This window comes from Lissotriton vulgaris, chromosome 1_2 (genome assembly GCF_964263255.1).
Source record: "Lissotriton vulgaris chromosome 1_2, aLisVul1.2, whole genome shotgun sequence".
Lineage (NCBI taxonomy): Eukaryota > Metazoa > Chordata > Amphibia > Caudata > Salamandridae > Lissotriton > Lissotriton vulgaris.
Window position 1 is genome coordinate 112448464 of NC_141686.1, and position 20214 is coordinate 112468677.

The window sequence follows — 20214 nt, forward strand, 5'->3', positions numbered from 1 at the left end:
ATTAACAGTTCCCCCAAGAGCGCATTCAACACACAAGTTAGGGGCATCCATGGCTTTCCTAGGAAACATTCCTCTAGAAGACATATGTAGAGCAGCCACATGGACTACCATACATACATTAAACACAACTGTGTAGATGTACACTCCAAACAGCAAGCCGCTGTAGGACAGGCTGTACTCAAGACTCTTTTTCAGACTGCTGCAGCTGGCTCGGGCAACCACCGCTAAGAGGGAGACTGCTATACATTCTATGCACAGATATGAATTCAGCAGCCCACATGCCTCGAACGGAATATGCTACTTACCAGTATGCATCTGTTCTTGGCATGTAGGGCTGCTGACATTCATATCGCCCGCCCTCCTCCCCGGTGCCTGTCGCAGCTGTAGCACTCAGAATTAATCTTTAGCATGGACATCACTTACTGTATCATACTCCATCTCTGCCACAATAGCGAAAAACAATCTGAGGATGGAGAGCATGCCCATGCGCACTGTAGTCCGGGGGAGGAGCCACCTATCTTGTGATACTTCGAAGACTCTTCCAGGACAACAATGTGCAATCATCCGGACCCAACACTTGGCGGCGATCTATGCACAGATATGAATGTCAGCAGTACTTCATGCCAAGAACAGATGCATACTGGTAAGTAGCATATTCCTTCACTTTAAAAACCATTCCATATTGCCTTCTTTTGAAACCATTTACGCTTTTAACCATGCCCAGGCTGGACACTTCCAAATATTCTTGTGTCGTATTGTAATTAGCACTCTTACTCTCCCTTGAGGACTTCAAAGCAATAGAACACGATGACCACCTCACGATGACAACAAATCATCAAAATAAAAGCCTTCCAAGATCATCCGTGAAGTGATAGTCATTGTCATGTTTGTGTGTAAAAGATATCCTGCAAGATTATAAAACAATGTTATTGAGAAAAAGTTCTTTTGTGTGATTCTCAGATTCAGATTGGTTTATTTTGTGTTTTGAAAAAAGATTTTAGAAAGAAATTAACAATTTTCACTTTACTGTTCAAACGAAAATCTATTAACATCTAAAAATGTTTATAGAATTCTCTTAGTTAAAGAAACATTTGTTGCTTGCAACAGAAACACACATTTTAGTGCTTCCTCTGCAGTTCACTTTTACAATAATAAATACATTCCATGCAAAAACAAACATTTAGAGCTGGACAAAATAAGACCACATTTTATAGCTTGGATTACATCATAGTATAAATTACAAATGTTATTTTTGTGAAAAGAAAAAATCTCAAGTACTCCTGGGTGAGCTGAAATAGACATAACTTTGGCATTAAAACTCTCAGATTGAGTGATATAAAGGGATCAAACTTTCTTTTCATTCACATAATTGGGACAGATCTCAGATTAAACTAACACATTTTATTTCCAGTTTTCATGAAATGCTATCCATATCTAGATATAGCCTCCTAGGGTTGACACTCCGACCAGCCCCAAATCTGCCTTTAATGTATACACTGACGGACAGGAAGAAATATTTTTCATAGGTACCGCAATATGCTGCCACTTTTACGTAATCCAGACCATACAACGCAGTAGCTGGGGTTTGAAGCCATGATCTGGTTTTAATTGATGCTTCTCATTAATGGGGCTGTGCAAATCACCTCTCTTTCTCTTACAGCTCGTCCGTTTGGCAGATTCTTCAGAAGAATACAAGAAAGTGCAGACTTTATTTCAGCGTACCCTGCCCAAGCCTGTCATCCTGAGTATTGAACGTATCCAGAACCAGTCCCTCTGGGAAGTATATCAGTGGTGAGTGTGAATACATCTATTGTTTCACAATAGGTAGAAGATATAAAATCTGTGAGATTTAAGTTTCTGCTAGAGTGTGCAGTGTTTTCGGGTGGCTGTGCATCAGACGCACAAAAAATAGTTTGTGAAGTGATGGTAATTTTATTCCAAGGGAGAAAGAAAAAAACATCCTCTGTCACCGCCTTTGTAAGGTTTTTGGGTGTTCCCAGAGATGGGGCCAAAGCAATTAAGATATTGCTTTATCCGGCTTCAAATGGATGTTCCTATTGCAGAAAATGCTACTGTTCGAGGCATGTGGGCTGCTGAATTCATATCTGTGCATAGATCGCCGCCTAGTTTTGGGTCCGGATGATTGCACATTGTTGTCCTGGAAGAGTCCTCGAAGTATCACAAGATAGGTTGCTCCTCCCCTGGACTACAGTGCGCATGGGCATCCTCTCCATCTTCAGATTGTTTTTTTCTGCCTTTGGGTTCGGATGTACTTTCTTGACTCAAGTTCGGAATCGATATAAAACACTTTTCGCAAGGCCAAAAGGCCTTCGGGGCGTCGGTATTGTCTCTGGTTCGGTGCCTAGTACTTGATCCAGTTCTTCGAACAGGACATCGAAGACCGTTTGCCTTTTTAGTCACTAAGGCCCCAACAACGATCGATGATGGAACGGAGCCCGTTAAAGAGATGCCCCATATGCAACTCCAAATACCCTCACATTGATGTGCACCCAGTGTGCAATAAATGCCTATCTCCGGACCACGACGAGGCCAGCTGCGAGGCCTGTTCAAAGTTCTGGTCAAAGAAGACACTTCGGCTTCGATGCGACGCACGACATTCGGCACGGAAAACGGCGCCCGACCTGGAGAACATCTTCGAGGCTGATGACAACGAGGGCGTCGATGAAGAGGACCCTGACCAGCAGTCGGACCCTGCGTCGGAGCATGATTCTGCCTATGATGTGGGCGAGGAAGAAGACTACGTCCATGAGGAAGACGTCGTTGAGGTAGGAGACGACGCAGAGGCCATCGGAGACGTCGATGACGACTCGAGCGATGAGCAAGGCCCACCCGCAGTCGCGGGGCCCAATACGGACACTGTACTCTCTAAGGCTCAGGTCGAGGCATCGCCGGAAGGCCTTAGCCAAGATCTTAATCCACATTCTAAAGCCCCGCGTCAAGGCCCGGCTAAGAATACTTTTAAAGAGCCATCGGTCGATCAACCACTCTCAGCGGTGAAATTTAAACCGAAACCGACAGATGCTAAATTGAAACTGCTAAAGACAGTCCTCGGATCGACGGCCTCAAATTCATCGGCTACAATCAAGTCTAAGAGTGTCATCGACCCTTCGGGGTCACAAGGGGGCGTCGGCCCGAAGACCGGGGCGCCGAAGCCTGTCTCTACGGTCATGCATGTCGCATTGACGCCATCGATGTCGACGTCCAAAGATGGCGGCACTGGCAAAGGACTCAAGGCTAAAAAGGCTATCGATCCGAAGCTTACGGCCTCCAAGCCAATATTAAGCAAGGCCTTCGAGTCGAAGAGCAAACCCGACCCGAAAGAGCATGTCACGTCGAAGCAAAAGAGTGTGCCTGCTGCGCACCGAGTGCTCGAGTCGACGCAAGGCCGCAAGCAAACTAGTGATCAGACGAAGTCGGTCGGATCGAAGATAGCGCCTCCCTCGAAGAAGGTCGGTTCGTCTCCAATGCTTGCGCCACCTATTAAGTGCGGACTGCCTCCGACCGCTCGGCCCAAAGCTTTCGAGCCACAAAAGAGCGCCGACACGGCCAAAAAGGTGTCGGTAGTTTCAAGGACCCAGCCCATTGAGGAGGATGTGGTGTTCCAAGCCCCCTCCTATGACAATCAGTCAAAACTGTTCATCGACTCGGATTCTGGCAAACTCACCATTTACAAACGGAAGATCATTCCAGAAAATCCTTTGGAGTCATACAAAATCCCTCTCAAAAGGAAAAGGGATTCTGCCACCTCACCTGTTCTTTTTGAACCTGTGGAGTCCTATGGACAAGACTATGCCTATTCTCCCACACGCACCAATGAGGATGTGGGGGAGGGATACAATGGGGACGAATTTACTTATCCTGTTGACACAGATCAGGAGGAACCTCAACCCTGGACTGACCCTGTTGACCCTGGTGAACCACACACCACGCCTGACACTCAGTCCTATACCGTCAGAACCTCGCCTACTGAAGATACTGCTGTGTTTAACGCATTGATTGAACGGGCAGCCAATAACCATGACGTGGAAATGCACGCTGACCCAGTGGAGGAGGACTTTTTGCTTAATACTTTCTCAACTTCAGAAAGATCAGTAAAAACATTGCCTATGCTAAAGGCTGTCCTTAAACATGCTACTGACATTTTCAAGGAGACCACAAGGGCAAGGGTTGTAAACCCAAGGATTGAAAGGAAATACCTGCCTGCGCCTGTGTACCCTACGTACATCAAGGGCCAGCTCCCATTGGACTCCCTAGTGGTTGATAATACTCGTAAGAGAGCGAACTCTCAAACAAGTGGTGATGCTCCTCCTCCGGACAAAGAATCCAAAATCTTAGAAGCATCTGGCAAACGAGTAGCGGCTCAAGCGGCTAATATTTGGAGGATCTCAAATACACAGGCCCTATTAGCTAGATATGATAGGGCTCACTACGACCCGTTAGAGCTGCTACTACAACACCTGCCTGATGCTTATATGGAGGGAGCAGAAATGCTGATACAGGAGGGGAAGTTGATTTCCAATGCATCCATCAAGTGTGCGCTCAATGCAGCAGACACAGCAGCTAGGGTCATCAACACAAGTGTAATGCTTAGAAGGCATGCCTGGCTACGCATCTCTGGTTTTAAGCCAGAGATACAAACAACTTTGCTCAATCAGCCGGCAAACCCTGACTTTCTCTTTGGTCCTGATGTAGACACGACCCTTGAAAAGATTAAAAAAGACACTGAGACAGCAAAATCCATGGGGGCTCTGCAGTCACAACAGTTCAGGGGCGGTTCCTTTCGTCTTTCCGGTAACAGGGGAGCCTCTAGAGGTCAAGCATCACAGCAAGCCCAATACAACAAGGGGAGCACGTAGGCCACTTATAACAAGAACAATAGGGGTGGATATCGTGGGAACAGCACCAAAGGCAGAGGACGAGAAAATAATAATGCCAGATCCTCCGCCAACAATAAACAGTGACGCCTTGTCAATGCCCCAGACCATATAACACCGGTCGGGGAAGACTTCAGCAGTTCCTACCAGTCTGGGAAGGCATTACCACAGACAGGTGGGTAAGACAACTTATCCATTACGGCTATTGTCTGGAACTAACCTCCACTCCACCCAACATACCCCCAAAGCACCGTCCTATGTCCGCAGAGCACATGCACTTATTGCAGCAAGAAGTAATCTGCATGCTGCAAAAGGGGCCATAGAACTCGTGCCTTTAGAACAGCGGGGTACAGGGGTGTACTCACTGTACTTCTTAATCCCAAAAAAGGACGGGTCTCTCCGGCCCATTCTAGACCTCAGACCCCTGAACCAGTTCATTTTGTCAGAACATTTTCACATGTTGACTTTACAGCAGGTTCTGCCATTGCTCAGTCAGGGGGACTTCCTGGCAACCCTAGACCTAAAGGATGCATATTTCCACATTCCCATTCACCCAGGACACAGGAAATATCTCAGGTTCACCATAAACAACCAGTTCAAAGTTCTGCCTTTCGGGGTCACTACTGCTCCCAGAGTGTTCACCAAGTGCTTGGCGACAGTGGCTGCGCACCTTCGAAGACAACACATCCATGTCTATCCTTATCTGGACGACTGGCTTATCCAAGCAAAGTCAGCCCAGCAATGTGTCAGCCATATGTCCCGCACCATTCACCTCCTACACAGTCTAGGTTTTTCACTGAATCACCCAAAATCACACCTTCAGCCCGCACATGTACAACAGTACCTAGGTGCGACAATAAACACTGACAGCCACAGGGCAGCCGAACTCTGCCAGAGTCAACAGCATGCAATTGCTAATTCAGAAATTCAGGCCCCAACACTCACTCTCAGCGCAGGTATTTATGCAGCTGATAGGTATGATGGCCTCCTGCATCTTCATAGTCCCGCACGCGAGGCTACACATGCGTTTGCTTCAGGAGTGCTTGGCACGACAGTGGAACCAGGCTCATGGTCATCTAAAAGACCTAGTGTTAGTGACCTGTCGTGCATACAACTCTCTTCATTGGTGGAACACACAAAACCTTTGCAGGGGACGTTCCAAGAGCCTGTGCCACAAATAGTGCTGACGACGGACGCATCTCTCCAGGGCTGGGGAGCGCATGTCCTCCATTATACAGTGCAGGGACTATGGACAACACAGCAGCAAAAGATACGTATCAACCTGTTAGAGCTGATGGCAATCTTCATGGTGATGAAGGCGTTCAAATTGCATTTGTGCAACAATGTCGTGCTGATCCGGACGGACAACATGACTGCCATGTATTACATCCAGAAGCAGGGAGGCACACACTCTCCACAATTGTCTCATCTAGCCCAGAGCATGTGGAAGTGGGCCATTCAGAGAAACGTGTTCCTCATGGCGGAACATCTCCCAGGCAAGGTCAACCAGATGGCGGACCTGCTCAGCAGGCACAGCCATCAAATGCACGAATGGGATAAACACCCCTCGGTGCTCCAACCATATTTCCAGCAGTGGGGTCATCCAGAGATAGACCTATTCGCCACAAAGGAAAACGCAAAATGTCAAACCTTCACCGCCAGGTTCCCACACCCGCAGTTTCAGGGAAATGCGATATAGATGAACTGGTCAGGCAGATTTGCGTACGCTTTTCCTCCAGCACCGCTCATCCCGCTAGTGGCGCGCAGACTGCGACAGCACTCCATGACGCTCATCCTGGTTGCTCCAACGTGGGCAAGGCAGGCGTGGTACACCACGTTCCTGGAACTTTCAGTGGTACCTCACCAACGACTGCGCCTCACGCCCAGTCTCCTCACTCAGAGCCATGGAGACATTCAGCACCCAGATCCGCAACAGTTGAGCCTTACAATATGGCTCCTGAGGTCATAGAGTTTGGCTACCTCAACTTGCCCCCTGACTGTATGAACATCATCAAGGAGGCAAGAAGACCTACAACCAGGGCATGCTATGCGGCGAAATGGACGCGATTTGTCATTTACTGTTCCAATAATGACATATATCCGCTAGATGCGTCCACGCAAAACATTATATGTTATTTGTTGCATCTATACAAATGCAATCTGGCATATAGTTCCATCAGGATACATTTGGCTGCAATGGCAGCTTATCTTCAAAACAGACAGCTTCTTTCTCTTTTCAGGGTGCCAGCCATTAAAGCTTTTATGGAAGGACTCAAAAGAGTGATTCCTCCCAGACATCCTCCTTCACCTGTCTGGAATCTAAACATAGTTCTCACCAGACTAATGGGACCACCCTTTGAACCTCTTCACTCTTGTGAGATACAGTTTCTGACATGGAAAGTGGCTTTTCTAGTAGCAATCACATCGCTAAGAAGAGTTAGTGAGCTTCAACACGTGAACATATTACAAAAGCAGACGCTAACTTACATAAGGTAAAAGTGATAGTTGTGAGTAAACAGAATACGTGAGAGCAATGACACGCCTTGCTGTAGCGCTCGTGTTTCGCAATTACGGGGTTTAAAAAAAAAATTTGTTGAACAGCGTGCTTTAAGGAACAGTAATAGAAATGACACGCTTTGCTGTAGCGCGCACGCGTGTGTCTTTATCGATACAGAGAAGTACAATGGTAGGAGTGAGATACAAGCTGGGAGAATGCGCATGTTTACCAATTACTTTATTTATTTATGCATTTTTGGTTATGTTCTCTCTTCTGTGTGTATGTGCTGACTTGTAATAGGTTAGCCATTGTTAAAATGAACGGATACGTTGCGCCCCCTTTAAATCCAAACAAAGCAGCCTTTCACAAGGAAAGTTCGCGCTACTCGAAAGCTTGTCTGTGGGGTTGTGATGTAATTACACCGAGAACTGCTCACTGCCACTTGTGGTTAGTGGTAGACTACTAGAACAACTTTGACCCTGAATATCCAGTCTATTGCAATACCACACCATCCAGGAATCGGACTGGGTAACTTTCCTTACAGAGCACTTTAGGACACTAGAACGCTCAGGAAAAACAGGGAGCACCCCTCTAAGAGAGAATGACACAGAAACTAGTAATGTGCAGAGCACAGCCCCTGAGTGCTTTCACGTTGTCGACGAGGACCTCCAGATGTCGCAAGAAAGGGTTGCTACAGCTGTGTCAAGAGCCAGATCAGATGGATCCCCGGGACCAAATGGCCTGCCACAGCAACTGTTCAAATCTGATATAGCTTTCTGGTCAGGCATGCTGACAAACCTCTTCAATTATGCTCTAAGAACTGCAATAATTCCAGACTCATGGCGGGGTGCAATCATCCAACCTATTTATAAATCAGGATCCCGCGCCTCTCCCAACAATTATAGACTTTTAGCACTTTTGGATATAGAGGCGAAGCATTATGCTGGCCTCCTCTTGGAGGAGCTGAGGACATGGGCAAAAGACCAAAAACTGATACCAATGAACCAAACAGGTTTTATTGCCAACTCTGGGACAATGACCAATCTATTAGCACTGTCAACTATTGTCGACAAAGCACTCTCAACATCTAGGCCAGTGCTTTGCTGCTTTGTCGACTTTAAAGCCGCGTTTGACAGGGTCCCAAGGGCGGCTTTGTGGGAAAAGTTGAGGAAATGGGGGATTCCTGATAGACTACTGGACGCAATTATTCAACTCCATTCGAATACTTGGGTTAGGATGAAGTTGGGGTCCGGTACGCATCTCTCGCGGAAAATCTTGACAACTAGAGGTGTGAAGCAGGGATGCGTGCTGGCCCCAATGCTTTTTAATCTGTTTATAGCAGATCTGTCAACTACATTGGACGAAACCAACAGTCATTCCCCAAAAATAGGAGGCACGGCATTAAGCAATCTTTTATATGCCGATGACCTGGCACTTTTCAGTCTTACGAGAGTTGGGCTGCAAAGGCTCCTCGATAAATTGCTCATTTATACGACCATAAATCAACTAGAGGTTAATTTAAAGAAAACCCAAGTTGTCCCCTTTGGTAGGAAACATCATGCGGGCGGAGAATGGTCATATAACAACATACGCCTTGCCATAGGTCAATCATATAAGAGGTGTGGCTCAATGGTTAGAGGCGGCAGACCCGAGTGCAGAGAACGGCCCGGGACCAGGGTTCGATCCCCGACGCGGCAGGGTCTTGGACCAGGATCAGCGGACTGATAATTCTCGCATCGGTGCCTACTCCGACCAGGGAGCACACTCGGCAACTCTGGGCATTAGCTTGCCTCATCTCCACAACGGCCCCACACAAACGCCGGGGATGCCTGGTTTCACCTTGGAGACCCCCAGGAGGGACTATCTCACAGGGAAAGCCAGGACGGGTTCCCCAGCGGTCTATAGCGCTACGAGGCCTCCGGGTAGCAGTGCGCTTTACAAGACACAACAATTTACAAATATAAGTACCTAGGTGTCCATCTGGACTCTAGGGGTAACCTCATCAAACATCGGAATGAGATAGCAGTCAAAGCTACGACCCTTGCGGTCTCATTAGCCAAGATCTCAAAAAATCTTTCTGGCCCAACTCTCCTGCCACTCTTAGAAGTCCTGAGAGCAAAAATTGGCCCTACTTTATCATATGGGATTGAGACATTTAGGGGCAAATTAAAGACTGCTTTAAATCGACACACAACAAAAATCTATAAAAAGGTACTCCATCTCCCAAACTCCGCATCTGCAGCACAGGTAAGACTAGAGCTAGGGTTATTAAATTATGAGGCCTCTAACATCGGCTCATACCTAAACCTCTGTCATAAACTGAGACAAGCGTACATTGGCGCACTAGAATCCTTAGTCTGGCTAGAAATCACCCAGAAATATCCAGGAGGTACGTTTGGTCGACTTTTCAAGGATTATATTAATCAATTGTCGGCGAGCGACCTTTGGGCTCTCAACCCCAGTCGGACTGCATTTAAAACCGTTATTAAAAAATGTGTGAGAATTAGTTCCCTCGTAACAGACAAAGCTCTTTTTTCCAAACGTAGGCATGCTTTGGCCCTTGTAAATTCTTACGAGCGGGTAGCACCGGCCACCTATCTGCCTTGCACATATTCATTGTACATAAAATGAAGTCTAATGGCAATTAGATTGGGTGACTGGCGCTTCCTGCAAGATCTGCCTTCTTGGCTACGATCAGCGGATGACTTAACCTGTAGAGAGTGTAGTAAGGTAGCTGAAACTTTGTTACATGTGGTTTGCCTCTGCCCAGCCTTTAATTCCCAGCGTAAGCTAAAACTCAAAGCAGAATGGAATAGGTTGGGTGTGCGGACATGTAGGCAAGCCATTATCATGGCGCTGAACCCTGAAAACACAGTTTTAAATTTAGGATTAACAACTTTTATCCTACAAGCATACCGTTCCCTTACTCAAAAGAGGCCCGCTAATAAAACTTAAGGGAAGAGACACAAAATGATATTATGTTTTGCAACCTGACAGTCTAATACATCGAGTGTTTCTCTAGGAATCCCAGTTGTTTTTGATATACATGCTGTATTTTGACAGTCAGTGTAACTAAAAAGGGGTGAACAGCTTTTTGTATAACTTTTTTAATTCTTGCTTGTTCCTTTTTAAAATGTTACAGAATTAGGAGGTTCAGGATGAGGAAGATTCCCATTTTTATAACAGCCACCGAAGCGTTCGCTTGCTTTCTCCCAAATTTTAATAGCTTTTATATAATGTGAACTTTGTAACTTTCTTTTAAAGATATTTGTGTTATATCTAAATAAAGATTATTGTTGTTGTCATGCATGCATCCTGCAGTGGTGCTGAGTCCCTTAGAGTGGAACAAAATATTCTGCAGCTCTTAAGGACCCTCTTTAGTACCTATGGCCTAGGTACCAGAGGTGCCACTTACTAGGGACTTACAGTGGTGCTATAAAGTCTTGATCACTTGGGGATCAATTACCAGTTGTCTTGTTTTGGGGAAAGAACACTCTCACTGGGGACTTGTTTAGCAGGAACCCAGTGCACTTCAGTCAAATATAAGGAAAGACGTGGGGATACTAATGCAACAAAAACCCAGTTTCCTACAATCCGCACCATTTCCACTATATCAGGAAAACACTCATCTAGGAGAGTCTGCCATTTAAGGGTGAAACTATTGTGCTTTACTAAGCATGTAATTGATATATTTTGTAAGGATGTCAGGGAGAGCTAGCCATAAATTATAGCGCCTAGGTGCTTATAAAAAAATAGCAGGTAGGTTTGTTGGTGGAAACATGTTATTAGTGGTAAGAAAGTGAGCTGACCTTGCAATGCCAGACATTTGATGGCTGTGGGACCCTAAGCAGATAAGCTGTCTGTTTTGGAGTTAATTTGCTCTGCTTTTATGTCAACTTGAAGGCCTCTGTGACCTGTGAAAATGGGATCGCCATTTGTAAAAAAAAATCTTATGATGCAATCCACTGTTAAGAGCTAATCTGTTTGCACCACCAGTGTTTTGTATGAACCCATGGGGCTTTGCAATCTTTACTTTTTCTGGGGATATTCTTCCTCAAAAGTACCCAAATTGATGGTGTGAAGCGGTTTGTGACCTAAGTGTAACAAAAGTAGTAGTATGAATATATTGGTTTGCTGAAAGATTTCCCATAATCTTTTTGTGTTTTCTATACAGGCAGAAGGAGCAGATCAAGAAGAGCAACGAAGGGAAAGTTGTAGACGAGAGACACCTGTTCCATGGCACCGATGAGAAGCTGGTAGAGTCAATCTGTCATGAGAACTTTGACTGGAGGATATGTGGTGCACATGGTACAGCTTATGGGAAAGGTAATTGTAGTGAAATACTGACTATTTACAGTATTCTGGAAAAATATCAATACAAATATTTTAAAAATGCACCAAAGGCGTTGAGTAATGACCGGAGTACATGAACCCAAAGGTCCAGATTAATAGAACCTGTCAGTATGTGAAGTGCTGAGATGAGCGAAGTTCTTGTCCAGTGCTTCAGCCCATCCTTTGTACAGAAATTACCTTGTTATACTATGGTTCCAAAGAGAAACATGGTTATAGTGACAAGTCTATTGGTGTCTGCTACTTTTGCTTAAGTCCAGGTATCGCACCGGAGCACATTATATGCTCGAGCCTTTCCAGAGCTGCTGCATTTCGTTACAGAAAATTACCTTTCAACTTAAAGTTAATGGTATACTAGGAAGTCCGCAATAGCGACATTCTGTAGTAGGGGATCTCTGTATATAGTCATAATCTAGTGAATAGTCCCGCCCATGTACGCGGACCCCGGAGCAATCAAAAATAATCTCTTAAGTGGTCTTCTTTGCAGCCCTGCATAGACCGTTAAGAGAAAATCAAGACAAATAATGCAGCCTAACACTTCCCAGGCTACAAAGGCCACCTCTTCATCTAAACAATGAAAAGGATAGCCAACAATGTCAGATTTTACACATTAGAGAAAACTCCCCTTCACCAAAATCCTTTGCATGATAGAGAGGTAGGGTTGGACAGACAAGCCCCCATAGGCTGCCATTATGTGTCTGGAAAAGGGATACTGTGCCTTTAAGGAACTTTCCAGAGACCCTCGGTATCCCAGGATGCACAGCCAAAGTCCTTTTACTTTCAGTTCTTTTTTCCGGCTCCTGCTAGCAGGACCCTGGAGCATTGAGCTCTCCCTTTTTGGGTATTTCTTCAATTTTTTGACACTTTTCAAGTATTTTGAGTGTTTCACTCGACGTCTGGGGTCTTCCTCTTCCTTTTGCAGTGTTTTTTAGCCAGTTTTGCCCACTCTTTCTGTCGAATATGCCAGCTTTATTCGACAAGTGCCCGGAGTGTGCCAGGAAGAAGGCTAAATCTGACCCCCACAGAGTCTGCATACTCTGTCTCCCTTCCTCCCATGTCCCTGAAGCCTGTGAGATTTGTCAATCTTTCTGCAGGAGAACCCTGTGCGACAGGGAGAAGATTTGTCTCCAAGGCCTGGAGCAGAGGAGACATCAGGAACCAGGTGGGTCTGGGCATGGAGGGACTCAGTCATCGTCCTCTGCCCGTGCTTCGGCCTCTGGGGGGCTCTCCAGTCAAGAAAAGGCCCAGAAAAGGCACCGGACCCGGTCGACGCCGATGGCTTCGGCGGCGAGAGGCATGACCATTATCTGTTTCCCGTCGACGCAGGGCTCTGGGTCGAAGCGACTTCGACGTCGAGGGGCAGGACGTCGAGACCTCGGACGAGGTCGACGTCGAGGACTTCACCGGCGTCGACACATCATCGACGTCGAGATGAGTCAAGGAGGCACCGGCGCTCGCCTTCGAGGCGATTTCACATTCGACGTCGAAAGACAAGTCGACGTCGAAGAGAAGAGAGTCGACGTCGAAGAGTTTATCGACGTCTAAACGTTTGACATCAAAAAGCAGAAGAGGTCGAAGTCGAGAAAGGAAAAGTCTAAGTTGAGGAGGCGTTCAAGGGCCAGGACGGTGTCCACTGCCTCAGTAGTCAGACTATCTTCTGCATCTACGAGCCCCCGGTCGCGGCGGTGCTGGCGTTTGGCTAAGAAGAAGTCTGCCTCCAGAGCATCCTCGTCAAGACCTGCGCCGAAAAAGGGGAGAGTGGTTAGGTCTTCGAAATCCGAATATTCGCGGACCTATTCGCCTTCTAGGCCCTGGATGCCTACGCCTCCACCATTGCCTCCGAGGAAGACGCCTCCACTACCTCCCCTGCCTCCTCCTCCTCCTCCTACTTCTCCGCCTCCTCCTCTTCCTCCGCTTCCACAACTGCCTCCTCCATCTCTGCCGCACCTTCCGTCACCGCCTACGAGGCCTCCACAGCCTAGGACTCCGGTTCTGCCTCTGCCGCTCCCGCCTCCGGTACGGCCAGTGGATCGCCTGAGCCGAGGAGGTCTAGATCACGGTCCAGAGGGAGACATAGTTCACGGAGTGACCGTCGGTCTTCGACGCGGTCCCGTCATCGTCGCCGGAGGGATAGGTCACGGTCCCGTCATACGGACTCTTCAAGTGGCCGGTTATATTCTCCCACCTTGTCGGAGTCCCCCCATATGAGGGTGTCACCGGTGGATGACATTGTAATGTTTCAGGAGGTGCTATTGAGAGGGGCAGCGAAGTTGGGGATCACCTTGACAGTACCCACACCTTCTACATCGGTGATATTTGAAACCTTACACAAGCGGCTTTTGTCTCGCCCCTTGTTGCCCTTGGTGCCAGGACTGGAGGAACCGGCTATGAAGCAGTCCCCCGGATTCCGATCCGGTGTTCCTGAGATCAGATCCGGTACCGCATTCTGTTATTGTAACTGCGGCCAAGAAGCAGCATGCTACTGCCCTGTCTTCTACGGTGCCTCTGGATAAGGAAAGCCGTCAGATGGACTCAGCTGGACGGAAAGTCTGCGGGACGCGGCCACCTCCATGAAAGCGGTGAGTGCCTCGGCACTCTTGGGTCGCTATGACCGCTCCTTGTGGGAGTCCTTGCAGCAATTCCTGGAGCTTTCCCGAGGGATAGGAGAGAAGACTTCCAGGAGATTTTAAATGAGGGCATGATGGCCTCCAATCAGGTCATCAGCTCTGTGGCGGAAGCCTCTCTTCTTGCGGCTCATGGTTACTGCCATGGCATCAATTTAAGACGACATGCCTGGTTGCGCCTTACATCTCTCAAACCGGAGGCACAACAGAGAGTCGCTAATCTACCATTCTCTGGATCAACTCTTTTTGGGTCACATGCGGACGAGGAGATGTCCCGCAAGAAGGTAGAGGTAGAGACACTTAGAGCCGTTGGTTTGGAGAAACCAAAAGAGCAGAAGAAGTCCTTCCGTCCGTTCCAGAGGCGGTATGGTTCTCAAAGATAAGGGCAGGGTCGTCAAACTGGTCAACAGCAACAACAGCAGTACCAGCAACAGCCATTCCAAAAGCGTCAGAGGGGCAGAGGCGGACAGGAGTCCTCCTCAGCGAACAAGGGCCCGGCCGGGTCTAAGCCCTGAGGTGCTACTTCCCCCTTTTCCGTTACCCACTCCGGTAGGGGGAAGCATACAGAATTACTTGGCAGAGTGTAGAAAAATTACTCAGGACAAGTGGGTGCTGAATATTGTTTGCAATGGATACAGTCTTCGTTTCGTCAGCCTTCCTCCAGCCATTCCACCGGTTTGCTCGCAGTTCCAGCTGCTCGAACTCCAGGCGGAGGCCGATACCCTGTTAAGAAAAAGGGTGATAGAAGACATCCCTTTGTCTCAAAGGGGAAAGGGTCTTTACTCTCTGTTCTTTCTGGTGCTCAAGAAGGACAAGAACGAGTTCAGGCCCATTCTGGATTTGCCACAAGCAAACAAATGGATTCGCAGGGAGAAGTTTTGCATGCTGCTGGGGGGCGCTAGAGGGCGCCGAGCAAGATGGCCGCACTTGCGTGAGGCTCCACCGAGACCATCTAATATTCGCCTATTTATCCTGCAAAACCTAACTCTTGAGCCCCGTATTTGAGTGGTGCACCCCCCGCTGACATTGGGGAATCACTGGTGCGGTTTCCTGCTGGGCAGCAGCTGCGGCGGACGCCCCCTGGACCGGTCGATCCTCCACCGGGATCCTGCCTGCGGAACCTCGGCCCGCGCGGAGGACCCGTCCCGCGGCAGTTCGGGCTGTAGATCCCCCTGCTGCCTGCGGGGAGAGCCTGATGGACGCCGTGCCCGGTGCCTGTGGTGGCGGTGCCGGGCGTGGATACCTCTGAGCGGAACCAGAACGACGACCGGCCTGATCTCGGCCCTGCTGGTTGCGGTGAGTGGGGCGGGGCGCTACGCAAGCCCGGGGCTGCGGAGGTGGAGCCGGGCCGCGCTAGGCCGCGCCGCGTGAGCTGTAGCCGGTGGGGGGGCACGTGGAGACGGCCTGCAGAGTGGTGGAGTGGCTAGTGCGGCTTAGCGGATTGCACTGCATGGAGGCTGACTTTTCGCTGCACAGTGAGGACGTGCAGGGTGCTGCTGTATAGCGGAGGAAACATTCTACGCCCGCCATTTTGTGGCCTCCTTGCGAGACCGGTGGCGGGGAGGAAGGTGCCACCTTGGGATCCCTATCTATGATGCGGGTGCTGCCAGGTGGAACATATGCAGTCTGAGGCTCTGGCACTATAGCTGCTACTTTGTCTGTTGGCGCTGTTGGGCTGCCATAAGTCGCGAGAGCTGGGAGGTTGACAACAGGACACTTTGGCGCGCTTTCGCCTGCCGGGGATAGTCGTGGAGGCGGGAGCCTTCTCCTTGGTGTGGGACGGCTGGTGTCTGCTCTGTCTTGGCTTGGGACCACGCGCCAGCTACATCCCGGGACTGGGCTGCACTGATAGCCACCATGGGCAGGCCGGAGAGGAATCAGCCGAAGATAACGTTTGAGGCCAAAAAGACGGCGCACATGTCTTCCCAGGTGCCGCCTGACACTGAGCAAGGGGGGGCGGTTGGGGGCACCCCGAATTTGGAATCTATGCTGGTGGCTATGCAAAAGACCCTCCAATCTATCGAAGGCACCATGGAATCTGTTAATCACCGCCTGGACCAAATGGCGACGCAATTTGACCGCCAAAACGAGCGGATGGGGGAGGTGGAGCAGAGGGTGTCCGCCACCGAAGATGGCCTTGCCACGGTCTCAACTAAGGTTTTCAAGATGGAGAGGGTGCTGGCGGTCATACAGGCGAAAAATGAGGAGTTGGAAGGGAGGTCCAGAAGGAACATCAAATAGCCTTTTCGACGACATCAGCTACATTCCGGTGCGTCGACGCGGGCCGTTGGACCTATCGGCGCAGTACGGCCTACGCCTCATGGACAGAACTCCATTCAAGAGATAACCGGTATGTTGCGCAAAATTCCCTCATAGCGACCATCACAAAGTCTGCAACCTCTGTCTCTCGCCAGAACACGACGAGTCGACCTGCACAGCCTGTGCCTCCTTCCGATCGAAGAAAACCATTCGGGATCGGAGGGCCCGTCGACACGAAATGAGGAGATCAGCGCCAGCACCGGAGGCCATCTTTGAGGAGGAGATCGTCGAAGAAGACTTCTCCGAGGACGAAGATCCAATCGAAGATATCTCCGAGGACGAGGCTCCACTCGTCGCCGAGGAAGACTCGCCTGATTTCCAGATCATATTGGGGGCAGAGGACTCAGACGATTCGAATCCATCTCGACAACCCGTGAGTACCACTGCCCCCGTACAACATACACTACCCAGGACAAAGGCAGCGGTCGGCACTCCGCCCATGGGGCCCAGTCGAGACCGAGATTTACCCTCCGACGCCCCGCCTTTGGGCTCAGCTCCGAGGAAAAAGACTACGCCTTCCGGTGCCGAAAAAACATGTGCCAATTCCACCTCCTCCATTGGCACCGAAACACACACTCTCTGCAACTGTCCCAGCTTGCACAGAACATTTGGAGATGGGCCATCCCTCAAAACATACACCTCACAGTAGAACACCTTCACTTTATTAATAATTTTTCTGGTTAATTGGAAATAGTGGTTACATGCGTTTTGGTTATGTTAATGTATTTGTTTTGAATTTTATGGAAATGTATTTGATTTTTTTTTTATATTTGCATAAATTTAGGTTTTGCACCAGAGTCTCTTGCTTTAATTGTGATATCTTAAGTATTGTTTACTTTTGTCAGCTTAAATTACCCTTAAGGTTTATTATTTCATATTTTGAGTTTCTGGATGGTGACAAGAAATACAAATTTAGAAAGCTCACGTGTAGCTGAATTTGCATCCTTTATGATTGGAGTTAACTGGAATTTCGTATCACTGGTTTACCCACAGTTTGTAACGTAAAGTATGTTGTGTTTTCATGCGAAGCAGTAATATACAATTTTTCAAAACTTTTCTTTGTCTGAAATCAGAGCTAAGTGGAAACATATTGTCAAAATAAAAGTAAACAGATTTTCTGTCTTGAACACGTAGCAGTTACAAAAAATTCTCCTTTTCTATCACTGCAGGAAGTTACTTTGCGAGGGATGCCTCATATTCTCACAAGTACAGCAAGCTCACGAAAACGGACACCCAAATAATGTTTGTTGCCCGGGTCCTGGTGGGTGACTTCGTCAGGGGAGATGCTAGCTACCTCCGCCCACCTAACAAAATCTCTCAGACGACCAGCACCTACAACAGCTGTGTGGACAGCGAGTCCAATCCTTCCATCTTTGTGGTGTTTGAGAGGCACCAAATATATCCAGAGTACCTGATCAAGTATACGGATAAGCCCTCTGCATTAAATAACTGGGGTAGTATGCGGAGTGGCCTCAATTGAAAAGCTTGCAGAGGGGTGAATTCCTTTGAATGCGGCTCTTCGAAGTTGCAACACACCAGTGGTGCAGCATGTTACTCCGCTAGCTTGGAAATTTGCTGTCAGGGAAACAATTAGTCCTGTAGGTACTTTGCAGTCTTTGAAAAGAATCTTGTTACAAAATATTCTAACCTGTGAAGAGAAAGCAAAAGATTTGATTTCTGAACACCTAATTCATCTGATAAATGTCTGCAATATTTAGAAACGTCTTTTTAAAAATATCTTCGATAGCTATGGATTTCTCCACCTCAAAGTTATACGGTGTTGCAAAGCCAGAACACTTTCACCGAGCAACTGCTCTCATGACTTTGAAAAGCCTTCGCTTTTAGCAATGTTAAAGAGTTTATCCCCAAATAAACCACCATTATTTTTAGCATTTGCAGTGGGTAATTATTAGGTGGATAATTTCAGTAATTATCGCCACAACTGTTGATCTCTAAACTAGTTAGAACTGCTCTTCACAAAAACCTGTCCAGTTCTTGTGTACATTTATAAAATGTAGCCCATCTTAACTGCAGAGTTGATCTAACACTCCAAATAGTGATAGAAAGCTGGTTAAACACTGAGATTTGATATTTTAGTTTTTAGTCTTCTTTCAGTGAAGATGTCGATATGGTTTTTATTTTTCTTTGTGGTTTTTTGTGCACTGTATTTACCCAGATCTGCTACCTAGATCTTGCTTACAATTATCTACATTGTACTTTTGCTTTCTTAATGGGGATGTCAGCCAGATAGATGATCCCAAGAGCTCAACCTGGCTTTTAAATTTTTTATTTGGGTTTGACCTGCGCACTGTTCTGGCCTGGGATCCACCCGACTTTATAGATCTGATATGTTGAAGTAGTGTGAATGAAAAAGATACACACTTGTGGGCTGTGGCATGTTTTAATTGCTATTAATTGGGATATAATAACTGCCTTCTCTGGTAAGCTATTTCAGATTACACATTTGTTTTATACTGCTGAGCCTTCCCATATCAAATTTTGAGGCCAGTGACACATGCAATTAAGGTAGTATGTACTACATTTTTTAACTTCACATGTGAGGTTGAGCCTGACTTTTGGATTGAAATTTCAGACTATCATGAAATCACTCACGGAGTAGGACTTCCAACCTCATATTGTTTACTGTCTTCCTTCATCTTTGTTCTGTCATTCGTAGACTTAACCAGAGACGACCCCAAAGATCCCTGGAGCGATCCAAATTCAAATCGAGATCAAAAGCAGTCACTTTAATAATGGGAGCAACAAGTTGTGCCATCTTTTATACATTATGAATCCTGTTTTCTGAGTCTTTTTAAAGGACATCGGAATCTCTCTTTATAGTATGGTTGAAATGAGCAAATTGAACCTGTGTTTTCCATAAACTACCTCATTAGTAGGGGTAATTTTGATTTCTCGAGGACAGCATGATGGGTCACAAGGTTTAGATGTTCTTAAGAACAATTATGTTCTTGAAGTTTGCAGTTTTTTAAAGTGCTATGAGAGATTGGGCATAAGACAAAACCGCTATATTGCACATAACATGTAATAAGTGTGTGCATATTTGCACAGTTACATAAGGTTTAATATTTTGAGTAAAACTGTTGGAAAAACATTTGTTTCCCAATGGATTTGTCAGGAAAGCAGAGCTATTAATGACACCAAAATACCTGTACATCTGAAAGGCTGTATGTGGGGAATATATCCACCTCCATTAGGTGATACTGTAAAGAATCTATTTGTGCTGGAGTGTGATGCTGAAAAAATCCAAATTTATCTTGATAAATTGTTAATAAAGTAATTTAACTGAAAATTACTGCACCTCATTTTTTCTGGTTGCCTATTGGGATGTGAGAATGTGCACACATTGTAAAGAAGTGTAAACTAATAGAAATGGTTACAGACTGTAACTGGCACTGTTTTGTTACAAGATCAGAACTTTCATTTTTTTCTTGCTTTAATTTCTATTTTAGCAGGAAGCAAAAAACACAATTTCCAAGTGAAACTGTGTTAAATACTGCACTTTTTCCAG

General features: G+C 47.1%; 1 protein-coding gene across 1 annotated transcript in view; it reads left to right on the forward strand.

Moving 5' to 3' along the window:
• Positions 1-19995, forward strand: part of LOC147734651 (protein mono-ADP-ribosyltransferase PARP12-like) — a 320390-nt gene extending 300395 nt beyond the window's left edge. Inside the window, exons 10-12 of the mRNA XM_086952947.1 lie at positions 1661-1791; positions 11567-11718; positions 17855-19995. Coding sequence (XP_086809073.1) covers positions 1661-1791; positions 11567-11718; positions 17855-18165 — 594 coding nt within the window. The 3' untranslated portion in view covers positions 18166-19995. The remainder of the gene's footprint in view (positions 1-1660; positions 1792-11566; positions 11719-17854) is intronic.
• The last annotated feature ends 219 nt before the right edge of the window (positions 19996-20214 follow it).